The 22,516-nt window shown below is 43.4% G+C and overlaps 1 protein-coding gene across 4 annotated transcripts in view; it reads right to left on the minus strand.

Moving 5' to 3' along the window:
* DCAF5 (DDB1 and CUL4 associated factor 5) overlaps positions 1-21,995 on the minus strand; it is a 70,160-nt gene extending 48,165 nt beyond the window's left edge. Inside the window, exons 1-6 of one of the 4 annotated variants that reach the window (XM_080595389.1) lie at positions 21,987-21,995; positions 21,576-21,802; positions 10,360-10,503; positions 6,399-6,435; positions 4,865-5,004; positions 350-479 (exon numbers count right to left, since the gene is read on the minus strand). In XM_080595389.1, the coding sequence (XP_080451515.1) occupies positions 350-479; positions 4,865-5,004; positions 6,399-6,435; positions 10,360-10,503; positions 21,576-21,786 (662 nt within the window). In that variant the 5' untranslated portion in view covers positions 21,787-21,802; positions 21,987-21,995. Of the gene's footprint in view, positions 1-349; positions 480-4,864; positions 5,005-6,398; positions 6,436-10,359; positions 10,504-19,870; positions 20,026-21,335; positions 21,504-21,575; positions 21,803-21,986 lie in introns of those variants that run through there. The other 3 variants (XM_080595391.1, XM_080595390.1, XM_080595392.1) reach the window with 3 other exon arrangements.
* Between the last annotated feature and the right edge of the window lie 521 nt (positions 21,996-22,516).

A 22,516-nucleotide genomic window follows, 5' to 3' on the forward strand; every position in this document is an offset into this window, starting at 1 on the left:
CCACCATGGTTTCTTCCATTTTTAGTAGGACAATGCTACATAAAACGATGAGATCTTGACAACATCAAGACATCCGTGTTAATCCTGCAGTGGTGAGGCCAAGCAGACTTTCAAAATGCCACTTACCTTAACACTGGAAAATCTAGCCCCACTTTGAATCAAATTAGACAGTATGTGTAAAGAAGGGTAATTATGCAAAATAATTTAATTCAGCACTACTAACATTGTTGTTAACTTTATTCTGCATCTTCTCTTACCATTGCATGCTCTGACCTAAAAAGAGTGGCATGCCATCACTTCCCAAGAGAAAGAAATCACACAGCCTAAGACCAGGAGAGACAGATCTTACCTCTGAGGTTTACGAATATCCCAGAGTCCCACACCTTCCTTAGAGTTGGCAGTAGCCAGCAATCTGGGTTCTACCGGATTAAACATCACACTGTGAAAGGCTGATGGGTAGTGTGCCAAGCAGAAGGGCTCTGTTGAAAAAGTTGTGATTTCAGACATAAGAACAAACAAAGCATACAACTGTTTGATGCAATGAGTTTGGCAGCTTAATATGGAAACAGCATAACAAGATTTGCAGATACGGAGACATGTTCAAACCATTTCTAGAGCTGACACATCCAAAGCAATATAAAAACCTGAAGTTTTAGAACCCACCCACACGTACTTTAACTTTGTCTAAATATGGAAAAGGACACAAACTGGATTTCAAGACACCATTTTGCTTATGGAAGGTTATCAAAGTATAAAACTAGGCACTTGCGAAGGTTAAATATTTGAGTTCTCTTATGGTTCATGACCAAATGGTCACCTAATAAGGGCCACATGGAGGACTTCTGAAGGCTTCCTAGCAAAGACCATGTCTGAAGCCTCCACAGCCACTGATGATCATCCAAACTGTAAATGTAGCAGCACTTGCTTACACTGGAGAATATTATTACATAGAGTGAGAGAAGCTTATATGGAAATCAGCTCTAAAAGCAATCTACCATCCCTGAGGAAAAAGAGGCCCCTTAAAAGTGTTATTCAGCAATTGTACATATAAGTATGCAAGAAAGGGGGCTTCTCTTACATAAAAACATTAGCAGTTACCTTTTGCTATTCATACACACAGTTAAAAAAAACAAAACAACATGCTCATTCAGGCTCTCTTCCTCTCATCTTGATTAGGATGAAACAAGCAAGACTGTGCTTGGCCTGCCACCCTGCCCTGTTCATTCCATCACAATGTTGCCTCCATGAAGAATGGGAAAGAGCCATGACTTTGTCATCCTTCTCTGCATCTTTCTGCTAGCTTTACGGCTTTAGGCATAGCCTAAGTCTCTGTTGTGTGCATGTTTTGTGGCACACTGCCATTCTTTCATGCAACTAGGAAACAAGATTATGCCAGACTTTGCCATTCACTGATGCAACCACCGTGTTGCTCCCGTGTCTGGGAGACTGCTGCTGCCCTCGTTTGGGACACTGTGTGCAGGCACCTTTAGCCTCGCAAGTACCTCCAAACATACTTCATTTTCTTTCCTCATATCCCTCATTAAGAGATATGAAACATGTTTCAACAGACAACACTCCCAAATTCCCAACACCTGAAACTACTGCCTATCAAACTACTGAGACAGAATTAATACGTACCTGTCCTGCCCCCATCTGTTTCCTCCCCTTGCTCTATCACAAGCTTAAGGCAGGGACATTTCTTTTCAGTATTCATTTAGCAGACATCCAAACAATGGTCTCAGAACACAGCTGAAGCTCCCTGGTGCTATTAGTTATCATAGGAGGTAGAGGTGAAGGGAAGAACAGGATCAAACTTTTGTTCTGCCATCCTGCTCAAAGACTTCAAGAGATTGCTGTTGGTTTTATAGCAGTTCCGAATAAGGTTTAATATTAAAACTGACCTTCTACATTTGCATCATCAAATTGGATCCCTGCTGACATGTTGCTAAAATGGCAGCCCCCACTGGAAAGCAATGGCATGCATTAGCTGAGTAGAGACTGAAACAACATGTGATTGCCAAATAAATGAGTTGGTTTGGTTATTTTAAACTAAACTTTAAATTTGTGCATGCTTGCTTAGTAAAGTCATTGTCACTAATTACTGGTGTCTTCCTTCACACCTGTATTATAAAAAGCCTGGAATCATAGTGTTCTTCTAAGATTTTGAAAGTTGCCTTTCAGTCTGTCAAATTAAAGACTGATTACAGCAGCCAAACTAATGAGGCACTAAGTCACTAATGAAAAATACGGGGGTTACTTCGGTTATTATTCTTTATGCTCATTTCACAATTGTAGCTCTTAAACACCAGGGGATGAAAATGTTTCTCAAAGGAAAGTTCAACAGAATCTCTTCCATAAATTAAACGCAGGTTTATAAAAGCTGCTGCTTACGTCACTCAGCAGAGGAGCACAGGGATGGACGTAATGCACTATTTTGAACTAGGAGCTTATTTGCAAGATTCTAACGCATTAGCCAGCGTAACTAACTACACTCACACTGGCATGCACAGTGTGCATTCCCATGACAACACCACTGCAGACAAGATTACCCCAGTGACAGGCATTTTCTTGTAGTAAATACTGGCAGGGCTCACCTCTAAACGCTGACTTGGGGCTCCCATCCTAAATAAGCGTACAAAAGCTCTTTCGTTTAAAATTCAGAGGACCTACAACACTACTCCAAAGAACCCCACATGTACCACAGCTAAACCTTCTTCATTCCATTTTCACTGGTGCAGACTTCTCATTCAAAGACTTAGTAACAGTAAGGCAGTAGCAAGGTTTAATTGCATCTTTTTATACAATTTTAGAAGCTTTGATAAGATTGGACATCAGCTTATGATACTGAACAGGTTCATACGGATGTATTTAAGCAGTGTCCATTTCCACCAACTGTTGACATCCAGTCAGCAAAAGGTAGCTCTCCTAACAGAGATCTTTACGGTGTAGAGTTCACGAGAAGGCCATAAGTGAACATTTTGCCATTTCTAATTTGGAAGTCATATTTATTCAGTGTCTGGTCTAATCACTTGGATATTACGAAAACAGAAAAACAGGGATGAAATGAGACTTGGATTTACTAAAGATAGAATCGTCACATCAGATTAATTTGATCTCTTTCCATGATAAAAGTAGTGGAAGTTATTATTCAGGGGAAACGTGGCAGAACTAATCAGGACTAATTTCACATGTGGCATAGTATAAAGTTTTGCTAATCCCAGCTGCCTGTAGCTAAGGGAGTTGGAAGTTGCATGGTAGGCAAGAAACTGGCTGAAAGGAAGACAATAGTTCCCTGTACTAGTAAGGGACTTCTGGGCAAGAGTAATGTCACTAATGAGTTTCTCAGGACTGATCCAGAGAAGAGACATTATGGACATTTTTATTAAAGTCAGGTTCACACCTATACTGAATGTGTTTGCTGTTTTTTGGAATGTTTTAATATTTTAATAAAATTACCAGATGGGACAGAGATAAAGGATACCACAACTGCACATGAGAATCGAAATTCACATTAAGACTTAAGACTACTGAAAATTGAATGTAGTGCTATTATATTTAATTTTTACTTATACAAAGGCAATATGCCTGATGTAGCAAGGCATCTATAAGCAATCCACTCTGAGTATTCTGTGGGGGTTTCATCAAGACAGACCTAGTTCTGGTCGTGCTCGTTCAATAAAGAGCCACTAGTGTCGTAAGGGCTAAAAGATTGCTCTAAGACTAGAAAGTAGGTCTTGTTTCAGCGTTTGTTTCCTAGGCAAAAAGGGACAGAATTGCAACCTAGAAATGTTATCAAATTCACTAGGTATGGAAAAAAGCTAATTCAATTAAAGTGCAACTTTGACCCATTAACGAATGTGTACAAATCGCCACAAACAACTTTACTGTAAGACCAACAGAACCTATGAATTGATGCAATTGCATTTAATCAGCTTACAAAAGAGATGCAACTTCATTTCGGCTATGATGGAAGGGAACCACATTTGGTGCTCATGCAGACTGCTCAGTTTTAAGTTATCAGCTTTGCGTTCTTTAGGATGGGGTGAATGCACAACTTAATTTACTGAAGTATTCCTGACGTACTTCTAGATTGAAATTCAATTACTGAAGTATTCCTCTCCAAAATATAAGTACAGTTCTAAATTGAAATTCTCCAGGAGGAGAACAAACAACAAAAACAAAAAACACAGCCACCCAGATTGCAAGTGTTTCGATTTAGAAAACAGAGATTGAAGTAATAATTTAGCTTCTTCCCTGTTATCTCATAAGGGATCTAAGTTTCCATATAAATGCGAAAAATCTTTTTTTTTCCCCCCAGTCAGATAAATTGATTTTGCGCTCTCATTTTGAGTCCACACTTCACAAGAGAACCAGAAAACATTATGCATAAGAACAATTACCAGTGTCACAGGGAAATACATAGTTCGCTTTGGAAAGTTTTTTCAATCAAAATAGCTTCCTAAACTTCCACAAAATTTTTTATCCCAGGCTATATACAAAAAGAGTGTTTTAAAAGAAACATCTAATCCACATTCCTAATTGGTTTAAAGTTTAGCAAGACATTTTTATTAAGAAAAGTGTCCTCCACTGTTCCTTTAACTCAAGTTAAAACCTATTCCATTCCAGGTTCTATGCTACCCAGGGCTATATGCAGGTACTTTATGAAGCCATTCAAGACAGTAACACGCAGAACAGTAAAGATCAGGGCTTGCCTATCACGGTCCACAAGAATTATGCATCATTTTCACCCTTCTCCAACATTCCCCATTTCGATCGTCCACATAAACATAGCTTTTGCATTCCCTGGCTTGCCCATATCCCAAATTCTTCCTAAAATAACGAACTTTCCATCTGGAGATCTCACCTCCATGGGAAGATTCTCGGATGTCCCAAATAAGAACACGGCCATCATCTGATGAACTGGCAAAGATGTTATCATTTACTGGGCTCACTGAAAGGCCGTATACTGCATCTTCATGGGCAAACACATCCAACGTCTCAGTGCTGGAAGAAAGACACACTATTATCCTTCTTTCTTTTGCTACTGCTTTAAAAAGCAAATATCTACAGCTTTATCTATGTGGTAATATTAATGACAAGGTTAATGTATCTTTCTAACAAGCCCCTTGTATTCAATTGGAATAAAACAAAAAAAACACCACCAACAACCACATGTATAGCGACCGCGATGCCATGCTACAGTTACGCTTGGGAGGAGGTAATGGGAAAGGGAAAGAGGTCTGGGGACCTGCGGACCAAGTTATAGTACTTAGTCTGAAAAGGATCACAAGACATAAGTAGATTCATTAATACAGGCTTCTTTAAGTTCAGCTGAAGCTCACAAAAGAGCAACATTCCATCTGGCTATTTTTTAGGTTTTCTTAGTTCTCCAGGACAAACCAGACCTACAATTCCCGTCCCCTCCCATGCAGAAAAAGCAGCAAAAGAAAACAAAATAGAAATAAGTCCCCTAAGTGTCTAGGCTTCAGACATGGCACAGCTACAAAAAAAAAAATAATAATAAAAACCACCTGTGCTACTCCACTCTTTTCCCAACCTTTTAGATCACCTTAATTAGGCAGAAAGGGTGGCATGGAGAGCCCGAAAGTTGAAATATTAAGACACAGATTTTAATATTGTTCTATTCCTTTGATAGAACCCTTTAAATAACATTTAAATTTCCCTAAAGAAATAAACTGTCATTGCTTAAATCTGTAAAAGTACAGAACAAAACTTTACATTTAAATTTTCTATTTCAAAAGTAAGAAGCTCAAAAGACATGGTATGCTATCTAGAGAAATCCAAACAAATATATTACCACTACTATATTAATTAGATTTTGAGTAACCGCGTAATCTTGGTTAATCAAAGCCTAATTCTCTACTATTTTGCAGGCTTGGTTTAAAAAAAAAGTTTTAAAATAAATATGCTTCACATCAGCATGGAGAATCTGCATGGAGAAGCTGCAAGTCAGTTTTAAAAGGTACTTAGGTGGCCAAGCACCAGTTATCTTAAATACACCTAGGTGAGTGTTTTGGGGAAAAAAAAAAAGACAAACAAAAATCCCACACAAAACAGAGCCTGTAAGTGCCAGAATAATCTGGCTCTGAATCTTCCCAAAACCTAATATGCTGCTTGCACGAGAGCATATGTATTTAATAATCCCTCTCTTTCCCAAGATCAAAATGATGCAGAAACCAAGTACTTTAAAAAATAAATAAATGGGGTGATGGGGAATACTTCATTCCAGATATGAGTTTGGATAAATAAAAAACATGTTTCAGGATTAAATCAGACTGTTCTTTTCTCCCAGACCATTAAGTTAAAACAAAATTGCCTCCAATGAGTTGTTATTAAGAGAGTTCATGAAGCAGTGGAAACACAAACTGCGTACTTACCTTTCAACATCATGGAGTATAACTTGCTCATCATTGCCTATAAAGAAAAATATAAACATTGAACATCGTGTTCCAGTGGTTAAACAACAACAACAAAAACACATTAGAGTAAAAAAAATGAAAACCAATACATGTATTTTTTTTTAAATTTAAAATTCCTATTTTGAAAACACAACTGAAAACAGAAAAAAACAGCTCTGCTGCCAGGCGATCAGCGCTGTGCTCAGTTTCGTGAAACGTTCCATGTGACATTTCCAAATGCACCAATCCATTCCACCTTCTGCTGGTCAACAGGTAACTTCTACCGAACTGTTACTGATCATTCCTCATTCAGTTTGAGCTTGAGTTCTGGGACATTTGCAGTAAAGAGAAGAATATACTACAGAGCAGCAGAATACCTCTAACTCTCACATGAATGCATCTTTCTTCCTGCTCAGAGAACACTTCCTAATACAATGGAGGGTAAAAAAAGAGTGCCACAAGCAAAATGCATTGGGCTCACGTGCCAAACGATGCCAGTTCATGCTGTCAGCCTTCAGAGTTTTGCGACTATTGAGAAGGTACGAACTTGACAGTGAAAGTGTAATTTCTTTTGTATTAACAAAACCCAAACCAAGCACCCAGACAATCCTGTCAGTTTTCTTTGATCACAACCATTGACTACAATGGAAACTAACCACATGTATGCAGACTAAGAGGATTACAGCTTCAAAGTAATTCCACTGTCTTCTTCAGAGTTTTTCAAGCTATAGCAACAGAATATATATTTTTTGGTTTCTGCACTGAATATTAATTTACCTAATTTGGCACCTCCTGGTTAGAAATATTTAAGGAGACAGATTCATATTTTATTCAGAAGAAAATAAACAGAAAGCCCTAAGTCATATTTTTATGCTCAATATATCTTTGTAGTTGTGGTACCAAGCTGTGAAGCTTTTCCAGTGTACACCAAAGCCAGAAGTTTAGAAGGAGCAAAATTTCTTCTGCTATGAGTTTTAACTGTTCATATGACTCAGTTTCCGTTTATCCTGTATGCATTTCAATTTGTTTGTTCCAACAGAAGAAATATAAGAAAGTTTCTCTTTGACTAATGAAGTGCAAGATTTTCTCCATCTACTTGCTCTTTGCATAGGCTCCCAATTAAATTGTGCCAGCCTTGTTTGTAAGTGTCACTTGTTTGTAAGCGTCTTTCGTTCATTAATTGCAATGGAAACTGTCCATTATACATTACAGGCAATGTTTATACCTAGTAAAACTACACTGGTGCCTATGTATTTCACTCATGAAAAATGTAGCCTAGTCTCTCCAGTGACAAAATTTCCCTTCAGTGACAGGAAGGTGAGGAGCAGGAATCACTGTGCCTCACTCTCCATACAGCACGGACAGGAGAATCATTCTAGCTGCCTGGCTTCAGGCCTCCAGCCATCACAGGATCAATCTTCCCTTCCATCAGAAGCTCCAAAATGGGAAAAAAAGAAAGAAAAGGAAGGGGGGCATGGAATAGCCACTGCCTCTCTGTGTTTTGTGTGTGGAAGGAGAAGGTGGTGACAAAGCTTAACCACAAACTGCTCAATTGCTTCTGGTAAGGATTCATCCCTGCAGAAAATGTCACTGCTCTTCAGACTAGTAGAAGGATAATAGTATTCCTCAGTGATGGGAACTTCCTTGGTATCTTGAGATTTCTCCCCCCCCCCCCCCCCCCCCCCCCCCCCCCCCCCCCCCCCCCCCCGAGATCACATGCAAACCACTATCCACTCAGTTCCTACCTTCCGTTTTAGGATTGGCTATATGTGGTGCATGTTACACATGCACTCTTTGACGTCAAGGAGGTTTGAAATCACTTGGATGGAATTCAATTTATACTGAATTGGAAAATCTTCTCTGCTATCAAGACGTGCTTTACAGAAACGTCCTCAAATTGTAAGTCATTAGCTGCTGGCAGTTTTGTTTACAGAACAAATGAAGTTCTGTGCCCCTTATACTGGTTTCCACACTTAAAACCTAAAAACTTAAAAATTAAAGTATTCCAACTTCTATGTTTTGAATGCAACTCCAACTGAATTTATTGAACAGAGAGGAAATCAACAGATCTTAGGACCCGCACTTCTTTCAGACCTTCTGAGGATCTCCAAGAATGTTGTTGAGTGATTAAATATAGTTAGCCCCATTTTCCTGGAAGAGAGATGACAGATGGTACATCTAGGCCATGCAGCAAAGTGACTTTTTACAAAGGATCCAAGAGTCAGACTCACAGCCCCAGCAGATGAGCTCTGTGAATCTTGGTGGAGCAGATGAATAAGTTCCTGACTCCTCCAATGGAAATAATTTCTGGCAGAGGCACAGCGCGTATGTGGACCAGAGGAGGAGAAAGAGATAAGCACGGCCAGTTTGTCTGCGCATCAGCTGTCACAGCTCATCGAACCTGGCATCTTAGCAAAACTACGCTATAATCAATGATACAAATCTATAACTGCAGGGGTTAACTGCAGTGGCAAGGTACAGAAAAAACATTCTGCTGCTCCTCCTGTGATAACTGTAGCCTCTGACAGCATGGCCCAATAGACAGAGGGTTGAGTTGGAAATGGCAAGTACCATCACAGCTGCTCCAGCAAGATTTAGCACAGTTCATCTGTCAGTTCAGCCCTCGAATATTCATGTAAGCTTCCATTTGTCTAAATTCAAGCTAAAGCAAAACAGACTTCAGCCCAAAATTTCACTGGAATAACTACAGGCCTCAAATAGAAACATTCATTCTGTAGACAGTGTGGATTGCTGTCTCTCTCATAAAATAAACAGCAGTCTCAAGGATCAGAAGACAGGCATCAGTATTCACCATTCTTGTTTTCTTTTCCTCCACATCATCTTTCAGTATATCCGAATCATTTCAACCTTGAAATTTGACACTATCTAAAGCTTTGCTATGTCTTCCCCCCACCCCAAGGGACATTATGGTTTTAATCCAGCATTAAAGCATGGAAAGTTTCCACCATTCCCATGTCCTTAGAACCAATTTACAGCATTGATTTGCAGTTCACAAATCTCAGTAACAAAGAAGCAGTGAAGGGCTCTGACCAAGTGGTCTCATAATACCCTAAAATAAATCTAGCTGTGTGTTAACAGACATACATACTGATGAAAGATACAAATCCCTATCCTTCTGATAATCAGATCAGACATAGAAATAAAGTATAGCAGAAGAGGACAATGACTGCATTTCAACAGTCTTGTAAGCAAAACCTCTCCTCTTCCTTCTCCTCTCAGTTCAACTCTCCTTCCTATGTCAAGGCTTCAAAATCAAGCAATGAGAGGCAAAACGAACATAAATTCTAGGGATTTGTAGGGAACAAGTACATGCCCACTTTCCTTATATTAGTTTTAAGATTGAATTAACCTTTCTGTAAAAATGTGGATTTATATACAAAAAGATGAAGAATATCAAGGATAATTAGAGCCTGATGTGCCAACAGTTCTAAGGGGCAGACATCTATCAAGGACTGAAATGAGATCTGAGGAAAAAGTGACCCACCAATAGATGGCAATAGTCCTTCATTAGCCAACTAAGAGTGTATTAAAATCAGTTAGTAGCAGCAGAGGTTTTCAAATATCAAGCTAGAGTGCCAGATACGATGCAGCACAGCTAGGAGGGAATGACACAGATGATGTTCCACAGTCTGCAGCACAAGTAGGGGCAGGACTGGACTGAGGATTCTCACGATAGTTTCTGACGCAATGCCCTTACACCAGATACGGGAAAAAAGAGAAGCATGATGAGACTGAGTATGTTGTGCTTGCTAAAGAATTCCCTTTTCCAAAAGAACCTTCATGTGCTGATTAAGGTCCGCTTCCAGATCCCTAGGGGATTATGGAAAAGACCTTTAATATGGGGTAGGATCTCACTCACGGCTTCTACTCTAAGGCGATCTCAGTGCAGACTCCTGTGAATCAGGGTGCTCTTCCTTACCTCCAGAGAACACCTTCGTATTGCCACTGTTGAAAGCTAGGCAAAAGATATTGGAGTGATGTTCCCCTTTCAGCTGAACTGGTTTGACTCTTGAGTGGATGGCTTCTTCCATATGCCAAAGTAAGACCCGGCGGTCATCGCCTCCTAGAGGAGAGAAAGGAAACTTGTGTTACTGCTGGAGTCACGTGTAAATTGATGATAGACAAAATATTTCATTCTGCAGTTACTCAAAAAAAACAAACCAAAACAAAAAAAAATAATTAGCATAAAAATTGTTGCACCTTGCAATGGTTTGGATACTTAGACAAGTATTTACATAAAGATGCTATGCAGTCAGGTATTCAATTAATATTAATGATAGCAGAGAAATCAGCAGGAAGAGTTTGGAATAAAATCCTGCTATTCTGCCAATACATACTGACAACCTATAGCAACCTGCAGACTCAGAATTTTGCTGGCATGTAAGATTCTGTAGCAAGCTGTAAATGAATGACATGCCAAAGTAACGTATGCATGTTGGCAAAAATACTTCCACACCAAATCCCTTTTCACAGCATTGCTTACGTTATTCGTCAAAGAAGAACCTTCCCCCCCAACCAACAACTGTATCTCCACTAGCAGTCTTTGCAAAGCCTGTTCATAGCACAGGTTAGTTACAGGACTGACGTATGGGCATAAAAAGATGTTGCTGAAGACTCCTGAATGCTTCAGTATACACAGTTATGTCATGCTTCTAGATCTGTAAAGGTTAAGATGGACATTTCTGAGGTGAACCTCCTGACAAAGAGGATAAGTGCAGAAAAGAAGTTCAAATCTCTCGTTTTATAGTTTTCTTTGCTTTTGTAATAGCTTGCCTAGTTGCAGTTCTCAGTTCAGAACTCTATGCACAAATATATTTAAGTGCTTCCTTCTCTACCTGGTGAAGAGCCAGGAATAAAAGAAACGTTAGACAACATTTATGCTGTAATTGCATTAAACAACAGTTTACCAGGATGGAAGAAAATCTTTCAATCTTTTTCAAAAATCTTTGATTTTTTTTTTCAAGATTCTGTTGTATTTGGTAGTGCTCTCAACATCAATTTTGGATGCCTTGTAAAATTCAAATAAAGCTTTTTCAACTGAGAATCAAAATGTTGTTGTTATCCATCTTTAATAACAAACGAAAGAGTATAGCTTCACAAGTCAGAAGTGCCACTAGAAACCTGCTCACTTCAGTTAAAACATTTTACTGCTTCTTTGCACAATCAAAAGCACAACCTGTGCCTTCTGAGCTCCTACCCTGAAGGAAAGATCATGAAACAGAGACAAAAGGAAATTGAAATTAATTGGTCTATGTTTTCCTTCAAGGAGAGATAAATGCACAAGTGGAACGCATTGTTACTCTTAATCAGATTTCTTTACAATTTTCACATAATACGATGCTATCAGGAAGTTTTTCCATGGAACTGAGTTATGTCAAATATCCCTTAAGTTAACTGTCTCTCAGCCTTTAAGTCTCTTAAGAGATTTTATCCCAATCGCTTTGATAGCCAGCACAGGTCCACGTTACACTCTATTATTTTCACAGAGCATGGATAAGTGTATTCCTCCTCCTGATTTTGTACTTTACAGAGCAAACAAGCAATGCATGATAAAGAGATTTGTAATGCATTTGGTAACTACTGAGAACAAGAGTCAAACGTGATGGCTCCAGAAGAACTCAGCACTTATGGTTAACTGAACTGACAGGAGTTTGAATTCCTTTCTGTCCAGAAAAAGGAAAGAAAGTTCCTATTTGCACCCTAGTGATTACAGCTAGTAATAAGGGGACACTGAAACAGACGACTGGTGAAATATACGACCACTCTAGTCACACTAAATAAAGAAGTGATCGTCACACTTAAAGGGGTCACTTTCTGAAGCTGTCAACAGCCAGGTCTTAATGTTATCACTCCCTGGCAAATGATTTAATAGACGCTTGAGGCTGGTGAACAGCAGCATTGCTTCTACCACACTGCATCGACTGTCTTTCAAGACTTCTGCAAAAGACATTTCAGAGCAAAACATATTAACACAGCGTTATTAATTGTTACCATAGCAAGCCAATTTGCAAAAACACTGCTTTAAGTCTACACATCCTCCTACCTGACAGCACTGTTATCTAAGAGTTTCACTTCAACAGCAAATCCTTATTCACTGTTACTACCCACCTGGTCCAGACACATACAAGAACAATGAAGATCACCAGAGACAGCAGCCCTGACTGTAGTTTCCGACACACAGCACAGCAGGAGACGGAGAAACTGAAGCCCGCGCAGAAAAGCCTTTGCCATTGTGAAAAGTTGCCACAACTTTTTTATTTTTTCTTTCAAAAAAAAAAAAATCCTACTTCTTAGTGCCCGTTTCCCATGCCTCCCAACTGTTCCTAATGAATCTCTACTCCCAGACAGAGATCTCCACGACACTTTGGTACAAAAAAAGCCCCACTACTGCCCAGCAGTCTGAGAACGGCATTGCCTTTGCAGTGGCACATGTTCCACAGCTCGGGAGCTTAAATGCTCTCCACACACATGCAACTGTCCCTTCTCCATCTCCAGATTGTCTTGCGCATGCTTGTCTTTGAGAACATCTACATCTCTGTTTCATGCCTCAGTTTTATTCCCCTTGTGCCCCAGTAAGACAAAAAAGCTTAATAAAATGAAAATGTTAACTGGGTTGGAAGTGTGTTCCCTTCTGCCTCCAACCCAGCTATCCCAGAAACACTTCTGATTTAAGGCCAGTTCCAGCAGAAACAAAAATTTGTTAGAATACGAAGAAGGGAAGGAAGGGGGCACACAGATATACGGACAGGTATACAGGGAGACTGCAAAGAAAACTTGAAGACACGGAAGGAGATGGCTCTGTAGAAAGGAGCTACGATTCATCCGACACAAGCCTGAGAAGTACAGGAAACTTCAGGCCTACAGCATTTGTCCTGTACGGCTGGTCAGCGAATGCAGAACATTTAAGATGCTTTCTGTTCGTGGTGGACTTACTGTGCACGTTCACCAAGTCTGCAGCACGTGAAGCAGAAGCACTCAGCACTTTCAAGAAGCGCCGGACCCGCTGCATAAAACTGTGACTACTCTGCAACACTCCCCCAAAGAGACCACCTGTGCGTGGCTACCCGGTACAGAGCACACACCAACAGCAGCAGGCTTACTACACTGAGAAACCTACATGTATGGCCTCATCTGAAGGCACCTTAGCCACCAGGGCTCTTGTAGGTACCTGGAGAACAATAACATCATTTTTCAAAACAGTGCTATTGTAAAATCTTGAGCTACACAGAATCCAAATGCAATCTACTTACAAGTGTGGAATGGTGGCTGCAATCCCTTTCAGGTATATGCCAGCACTGCTTTCTCCGCTTACAATACCATTAAGAATGTTTGAACAAATATCAGAAGTTTGCTAATGAAGAAAATTGCACATATTCACATATATATATATATATATAAATGGATCATTTTATGGATTTCTGGATCTTTTAGGACTCCTAAACCAAGACAGTTAACAGCATATTGGAACCTCTTTCCTCCTGGGCTATAGAGTGGCTCACTGAAATCCCACATAAATTAAACTGTGAAAACTACCTGGGACAATGTAACTACAAAGGTGTCAGAAGCAGTAAGTTTGACATCTACAAAGTGGGAAAAGCTTCACTTCCACTTTACTTCACTGATCCTGTCCAGCATTGCATAACCGACAATTTGCGAAGGGAAAGTTTGTGTGACCCAGGTTAGAATCAAGCAGTGCCATGCCACGGTTACTTTTCAGAAAGGAATCACGTTTTAAAAGATTTACTCAACTACTTCAGTGTTCATATTGTTGAAACCTGCTGCTACACGTAAAATGAATGTCAGACAGGAAGAGAACTCAGGCCAAAGAAATATTTGTGGTCAGAGAAGCTGGAAACTTTATCACCTTTCCATATTACTCTGTTATGTAGAAAAGAACATTTTTTTTGCTTCATTAAATAACAAGAACACATGAATGAAAAACAAATACACACACGTTTCTTCTCCTACCCCAAACCACTGCAATACTTTGTTAATGCTTAGGGCCTTCTGGCTAATGTTGATGAGAGACGCAGGCAGGATCAAGGAATCCTACCCAGAGGATGCTCAACACAACGTACCTAAAAAGAAAGCTTCTATTTCAAATCCTGAGATAGTTATCCTGAAGAAGACAAAATAAACAAACACCATTTGCCCACTTCAGAACGGTTTGTGCCTGCTGCATACCCCAGGAATTTTGGGAAAAGGAAAAAAAAAAAAAAAGTAAGAATGGTGTTGTGGTTTAACCCGGCCGGCAGCTAAACACCACACAGCCGTTCGCTCACCCTCCCCCCTCCCTCTCTGGGATGGGGGAGAGAAACGGGAAAGTGAAGCCTGTGAGTTGAGATAAAGATCGTTTATTAAGACACAAAAATAATAATAACAATAATAATAATAATGATAATAGTACTACTACTAATAATGCGTACAAAACAAGTGATGCACAATGCAATTGCTCACCACCCGCTGACCGATGCCCAGCCTATCCCCAAGCAGCCGGCCCCCCACCCCTATATATTGTTTAGCATGACGTCAGATGGTGTGGAATACCCCTTTGGCCAGTTTGGGTCAGCTGTCCTGGGTCTGTCCCCTCCCAGCTCCTGCTGCACCCCCAGCCTGCTCGCTGGCAGGACAGAGCGAGAAGCCGAAAAGTCCTTGGCCTGGTGTAAACACTGCTCTGCAACAATTAAAACATCAGCATGTTATCAGCGCTCTTCTCATCCTAATCCAAAACATAGCACCCTACCAGCTACTATGAGGAAAATTAACTCTGTCCTAACTGAAACTAGGACAAAGGGGTTCCCCCAAAAAAACTTCTTTGTTTTTGTTTTAAGTAGCACAGATAAACGATACGGGTAGAACACTGTCTCCACCGTTTCTAAACCAAAGCATTCCAGGTTTGCCCCACTTTTGGGCTACTGTTTCCCTAAAACATTCCCTGTGCCAGTTACCTTCAGAACAGGCAATCAGTAAATGTGCACACAATTCACTCCAGGGGAGGATCCTACCCCACAAGCGGTCTACCTGAATTGATTCAGTACAGCTCTCCTCAAATGGTTTGAAGAGGGCCAGCGCATACCCTTGTCGAATGCAGATACAGCTTAAGCTAGATCTGCTTAGCTCATGAACCACACTTCAGCTCGTGTGCGCAAAAAAAGAAGCATTTCTAAATCATACCAGTGAGCACTTAAAAACTGCGGTTTTAGTGCATTAACCTTATCAGCTGCGGATAAAGCTCAAGACCACTACAGCTCTGCCTCCAATACACCTCCTAAGGCCCCATCACTGCAGACAACACTTCTGAATCATAACCTAAGATTACTCTTATTGCTTGCATCTACTCGAGAAGCTGTAAGAATCACAGAAAGTGGGGAAGGCACTTCAAGAAGCTGATCACTTAGTGAGCTGATCCTGGCCATGGGCAAAATGGCAGACCACCTGAATACCCCCGCCAGATGCGTGTTTAGTTTGTTCTTAAAGGAACTCCTCTGAGTTAGATTTCACACCCTCCTTAGGCAGCCTATTTCAGTGCTTCGTTATCCTCGCCATTAGGCAGATTACCCTAATATCTAGCCCGAGGGTGCAGTTTGACGTTACACATAATCCCACTGCCCCCTGCCATGTGCTCCTTGCTATTCTCCCTCCCACCGCATTCAGTGGCGACGCAGGGAGCAGGCGAGCATGTTGAAGAAGCTGACCCCATGGAAAATCAGACCTCAGACAAACAACTTCTCCCTATTCCTCCTGGACCCCTCTGTCATACCAGTTTACGACTTTAAGCTAAACAAGTGCCACGTTACAAACAAGGCAGAGGAGAAAAAAGTGAATGAACTACAGGATGAATGGGAGGGGAAAAAAGGCTGCCCTTTTTGGAGGCAGACACAAGTTACAGCACATTAGGTAAGATCGAACTGCACCCTACAATTTAAGACCATTTTCTTGTCCTATTCCCAATGGACAAAGAAGAGTTTACAACTTTATGTAACAAGAAGTAAAGACACTTTGAAGATTTGCCTGTCTTCTCAGTTTTTCTGACTGTAGCCTGAACAGACCCCTTCCTTCCAGGCTTTTATTTTACTAGACCTCCAATCATTCTTCACAGTCTCCTCTGAATTTTCTCTAGTTAGGCCACATCTTTTCCAAAATTTGTGCCCAAAATGGAGCACAGTGCTCTTTTTGAGGCCCCAACAGCGCCAAATAGAGCAGAAGGATTACTTCACATGCTTTATCAAATCTGATGTTGTTTATGCTGTGATCTACTATCGCATTTGGATTCTCTTCTGCATGACTGCTGTCTAGTCTCCATACTGTAGTTGTAGGCTTGACCATTTTGAAACAGTTTGCGCTCGTCCCTATCAAGCTGCAGGACATTTTTTTCCAAGTAATGTCTCTAATTTTAAATTCAACTCCTATCCTATGAAATTATTGCCGCCTTTCCTGGTATCACCTTTATTTTTTTTAATTTCTCAGACACTAACAAAAATACCATGTAGTAAGTGAACCCATGATGCCTCCTCACCCAGAATTCTATTCCACACAAAAAGGCTAAGATCAGGACTATCCCTTCTTAAATCGTACTTGATGCACAATTCCCTTAATTCAGAAGTAATATTCCACTACCTTTGCTAACGTCACATCATTCTGCTGTCCTCTTAGATTTACCTGACAACCAAACTACAGGCGAATTACCAGCACTTCCTGCATCCCTACAAATTTACAACCGCATAAGAGCCATCTATTTCTGCATTATCTGGCAAGGGAGAAAAGACGTAGAGAGAGTCCGAGAAAAAGAACATATGCATGGATTAAGCAAGCCTCAGATTACAGTATTTCCCAGAAGTTATCTTGAAAGTACAGTTTAAAGTGTGTGTGTTGGGGGGGGTGGGGAGAGGAGTGGGAGGTTCTGATAAAGATACTCATGTTTCTAAGAGATAGCACACATGAAAAATGACAGACAAATAGGAAAACTCATCCACCAAACTTGAGGATGGGAACAAGGAATGCTATTAGGCAGGAATAAATAAATATGATTTTTAAGAAGTTAAATTGCAGAAGGAGATGCTTGGCATATCTGAGGGAAGGAGTCAGCTGCTTATCATTGCATATGGAATTTAACTTCCATGCACTTACAGTTGTGTTTTTCAAACTGCTAACAGAAAAATACCACCACCTCGCACATAAAAAGTTGCAAAGAGGCATTTTGTCCAATGAAATCTTTCAACTCCATCCAGCAGCTAGTTTTAACTCATCTCAGCCTCTTCCCTTGTGTCATTCTACAGATAGGTCTTTTCTACTTGTCCCATTGCACTGTCTCTTGAGTATGCACTTCCTCCTTTCATTTCTCTTAACTTTCTTTAACTCATTTCCTTATGCCTGTCCCTTCTTCTAGAAGTCTTGCCCCAAAACATTACCGTATCTCTCTTTCTCTCCCTCTCTAAAGTAACACTGCTAAGTCCACGCAGGCATAGCAAAAGCCCAGACAGGCAGATCCCCAATCCAATTTGTTGATCAAACTTTTTTTTTTTCCTTTCTAATTGTGGCTGAAATGGTCAAATGGCTCCAGAACATAGACATATCGTAAACAAAACAACAACAACAGAAAAACACAACACTACTTAAAATCATGGTTAGGAACAAAATTAGTTACTATTAAAGGTGTAATCTCTAACACAAGATTTAATTAGGTTAGGAAGTTTTAAACATGCTTTCAAAGGGCTTGCTGAGGCTTGTCTACACCTAAGTTCTCTCCAAAATCCTAACAGGAAAACTATCTGGAACTGTAAGGTAAACCCTGTTTAAGCACTTTCAAATGTTTACTAAAACAGTAGTAACCATTAGCCTTACAGACTTATTTCTGGGAGATATGGCCAAAGAAAAAAAAAAAAAGAAAAAACAAAACAAAAAACAACACAAAATCCACACCAGAAAAAGTGGGACACATACCCAGAAAAAGCATTCCGGCCAATACTGATGAGAACAGCACTAACTTGGATGCAGGCTTGAATTTAAATGGAATCAGTATAGGCAGTATGAATGCACTGTATCAGCTGTACTTAAAACAGCTCTAACAAGGTCTAACTTCTTAACAAGTCAATTAGCCGAGGCAGACTTCTTGATGTTAATATACATATTACTTAAAACCGAACAACCGAAAAACTGCTTGCACTCTTCCTTTTCACACACTCCGATATCCCTGTTAACTCCCTTAGCTGCTACAAGCGCAGATGGAAGTATCTAACATCTCATCCTTACCTCAGCACGCTGACTATTTTGAGGGAGGAGAGACCCACATGCCATCTATTCTAAGGCTCTATCTACATTTGGAAGTCTTCTGAAGCAACTCTTCTACAAGAACTTCAGATTACAGTCAGCTTACGCCCCTCCTTTATCTTTCATCTGAGCTCCCCTTCCCACTGCTTTTTCTCAGTGTTTCAAGATTAAGCATGACCTTAAAAAAGTAGTGTTTTGAGTGTAACGTTAATTACTTATAATGGCATCAAATTTAACAGAGCATCCATAAATCTTTTGCCTTTTAACTTCTTATTCTTGAATGAAGAACAAAGCACCTGCCTGTTGTCGCTGTATCACATACAGCTTTCTAGATCTTGTGGTCACAGACAATGTAAAACTTTGTTTAAAAGTTACTGTAATTAGAGCTGTTCGTTTTCTCAGGGCATCAATACAAACCCAGACTTAAGGTAGTCTGTTCTTAATTATCCCAAATTTGTGCACTGCTAACACATGTAACTTAAACATCCACTCCACACCCATCCACCCCCCTGACTTTTTTTTTTTTTTTAATAATAGAACATTCACTTGCTTCTTAGTCACCTTATGAGTTTAGGAGGGTACAACTCTAGCACCATCTCCTACATAGTGAGTAACTGCTTAGCCCCTGTAAACACTCTGTAGCTTTAAAAGAAGATAGGAAATTGTGAAATAAACATGGTTTGAAAGCCTTCCTTTTCCACATATCCACTAGATAGGAAATCTGCCTCCATTCTCCCCCTGCACCTACCTTGACTCAGGCAGTTCAACAAAATTAATTCCTGAAGTCCCTTCCAGCCCTCATTTTTTTTTTTCTACTTCTACCTAAAGAATGGATGTCAACGTAGGCAAGTGCATCAGTGATGTGACAAGACCCAAAACACCTCCTAGGGCTTCCCTGAGCAAGAAGAACAGGAAATTCTGATGGTGTTTCCATCGCTGATGATGAAAAATTAAGAAAACCAACGCGAGATGCACTTGAGCCCTCAGTAGCAGTTCGGAAGTAGAACACATAGCTCTGCCTGCTTCTGGAGAAGGACTGGTACAAAGCAGGATGCCGGAGAACACCTGAGAACTCCAGAACAGATGCACCAGCCCTCCCCCAACACACAACCATGTGTGTATATGCACGTGGATGTATATCCGCAAGACAAATGGATGTGTACCTTGCAAGCTGTGTGTGCAGAGATGTAAGAACCCCTGACAGCAAAGCTACAATCCTCCAGGGACACTTATTCTGGGAATTACTGGACTTATGCTTCAAAGTTTCTTCAGACCAGAAAGTTATAATTAGGAAGGTCTCGGCGTATCAGCTTCCGCTCTAGAAGAGTATGATTTGGTGGTTTTATTCCACCCTGGCTTTAAAAATAAATAACTGAACAGCCATAACAACTTTTTTTTTTTTTTTTTAAACCAAAGCCCCGCGTTATTTGTGGAGCTATCACCGCCGCCGTGCCCCAGCAGCCGGGGCGCCCAGGCACGGCGCAGCCCGCCCGCTGCCTGCAGCCCCCCGCTGCCAGCAGCCCCGGGCGCTGAGCGAGGCCGTGGCCCCAGCGCCGCTCCCAACACAGCTGCCGAGGCCTCACGCCCCGGGGCCGGGCGATCCCCCGGGGGCCTCCCCGGCGGGGATCGGGCTCTCCCGGGGAGGGAGGCAGGCAGGCAGGGAGCTTCTCCTCCCGCCCCCTTCCCCCGAGGCCCACGGCCTCCCCCCGCGGCCTGCCGCGGGCGCAGCGGCCCGGCCGGCGCCCCGCAGGGCTCTGCCCGCTCGGCAGCGGGGTCCCCGGGCCGGGCAGGAGGGCAGGGGAGCACGGCGGCCCCCCGAGGGCCTCGCCGAGGCCGGGCTGCGCCCTCGGTCCCCCGGCCCGTCGCTCCGAGCAGCCCGGGGGGAGCGCGGCCTGCAGCGCCCGGCCAGGCCCCGGCCTCAAGTTGCCTCCTTTCCCCGGCGAGCCCGGGGGCGGGGAAGGAGGCAGAGGCACCTGCGCCAAACGCTGCTGGGGAGGGAGACGGGGGGAGGCGGGCAGCCGGCTGCCGGGCCCCGCGGCCCCTCCCGGCGGGGGGGAGAGGCTCGGCACCCCTTTCCCCCCCTCCTCGGTGTCGCAGCCCGTGTCGAGCCCCTGCCTCCCTGCTACCTGACAGCATCCCCTCCTCCCCCCGGCCTCCCCCTGCCCCAGGCAGGCAGCAGCGGGGAGCCTTAACCCCCCCCCCCCCCCAACCCCATCACCGCGGAAATAATCCCCCTCTCTTCCCCCAAAGCATCCTGCTAGGGGAGGAAGGGGGAGAGGAGGAACAAAACACTCCCCCTCCTCCTCTCCCCCCCCGAAGCGGGGTGCCCAGCCCCCCGGGACACGCCGCCCCCCCCCCCCGGTGCCCCCGGCCGGGCTGAGCCCCCCCCGCTGACCCCGCTGCGGGCGGGCGCTGACAAATGTCACTCGGCTCCCACGATTAGCCCCGCAGTTTTGTTTCCCCTCCCCGAATAAAATACCCCCCCCTTTTTTTTTTCTAAAAAAAAAAAAAAAAGAGGGGAGGCAAAACAAATGATCCAGCAAATAAAAGGGCACCCCCGGCTTCCCCCCTCCCCAACCCCGGCGTCCTGGAAACACTCGCGTAGAAACTTTGTCCGGGGCTCCCCACCACCAGCAGCAGTCACGGCAGAATTTAAAACCTGTCAACCATTTTAGATCTCCACTTGGGGGAACATTAATCCCGGCCCGGGGCTGCTCGGAGGCACGGCGGCGGGTGCCGCCGCGGCTCCCCCCGGGCCGCGGGGGAGGCGGCCGAGGAGGAGGAGGAAGAGGAGGAGAAGGAGGATGCTTTCTGGGGAGGGGGCGGCGAGGGGGGGGGGGGGTGAGGGCCGGGGAGCGCTCGCTTTACCTGAGACCAGCCACTGGCCTCCATTGTTGGAGAATTCAATGGCATTGACACAGCCGAAGTGGCCCAGGAGGTCCTTCTTGTAGAGGTTCCTGCAGCCCCGCAGGCGTCGCCGCTGGAAGTCCTGGGTGAGCAGGGGGTCCCCCTCCAAGCCCCGCTGGGACAGGAACCCCACCACGGACCGCATGCTGCCCCCCCGGCCTCGCCTCTTCATGCTGCCGCCTGCGCCGCTCCTTCCCCCGCCGCCCCTTCCCCCGCCGCCGCCTCCCCTCCCCCGCTTCCCCCCTTGTTATGGTTATGATGATTTTTCTTTAGCCAGCCATGGCAGAGAGGTGTTAGACACTCCGCCGCTTCCTGATCCCGCTGGCTCCTCCCCGCTCCCCTCAGCAGCTGATCCTCAGCTGCAGCCCGCGCCTCCCCGCCGCTCCCGGCCCGGCTCTAACGTCGCGCCGCCGCTTTTTAACTCGCTCCTGTAACGGCGGAGCGGGGAAATTCGTAGTCCCCTGGCCCGGCCCGGCTCGGTTCGGCCCTTCCCGGCTCGGTTCGGCCCTTCCCGGCTCGACCCGCCCCGGCTCAGCCCAGCACTCCTCGCCGCCAACGTTGGGCAGCAGGCAGGTGCTGCCGCGGGTGGGCACCGTCCCCTGACTCGCTCGTCGCGGCGCTTCTCTCCCCCCACCCCCTTTTTTTTTTTATTATTTTTTATTATAATTCCCTTCCGGAAAGCCGCCCCGACTGAGCTAAAAGGAAAGGGGCCACCCCAGCGCGGAAGCTGGAGGGGGCGTGGGGGAAAAGTGCCCCCCCCCCCGGTGTTGGGTTTTGTCGTCTGTGAGCGTTGGGCGATTTCTGTGGCGTTTCCAAAGAGCGTGCGGTGAGGGGTGTGTTGGGTTTGAGACGGTGTCTGCGGGGCTCGCTGAGGTGTTGCCGCTCGCTCCCTCCTGCTCCTG

This window comes from Anser brachyrhynchus, assembly GCF_964034855.1.
Source record: "Anser brachyrhynchus genome assembly, chromosome: 5".
In the NCBI taxonomy this organism is placed as follows: Eukaryota; Metazoa; Chordata; class Aves; order Anseriformes; family Anatidae; genus Anser; species Anser brachyrhynchus.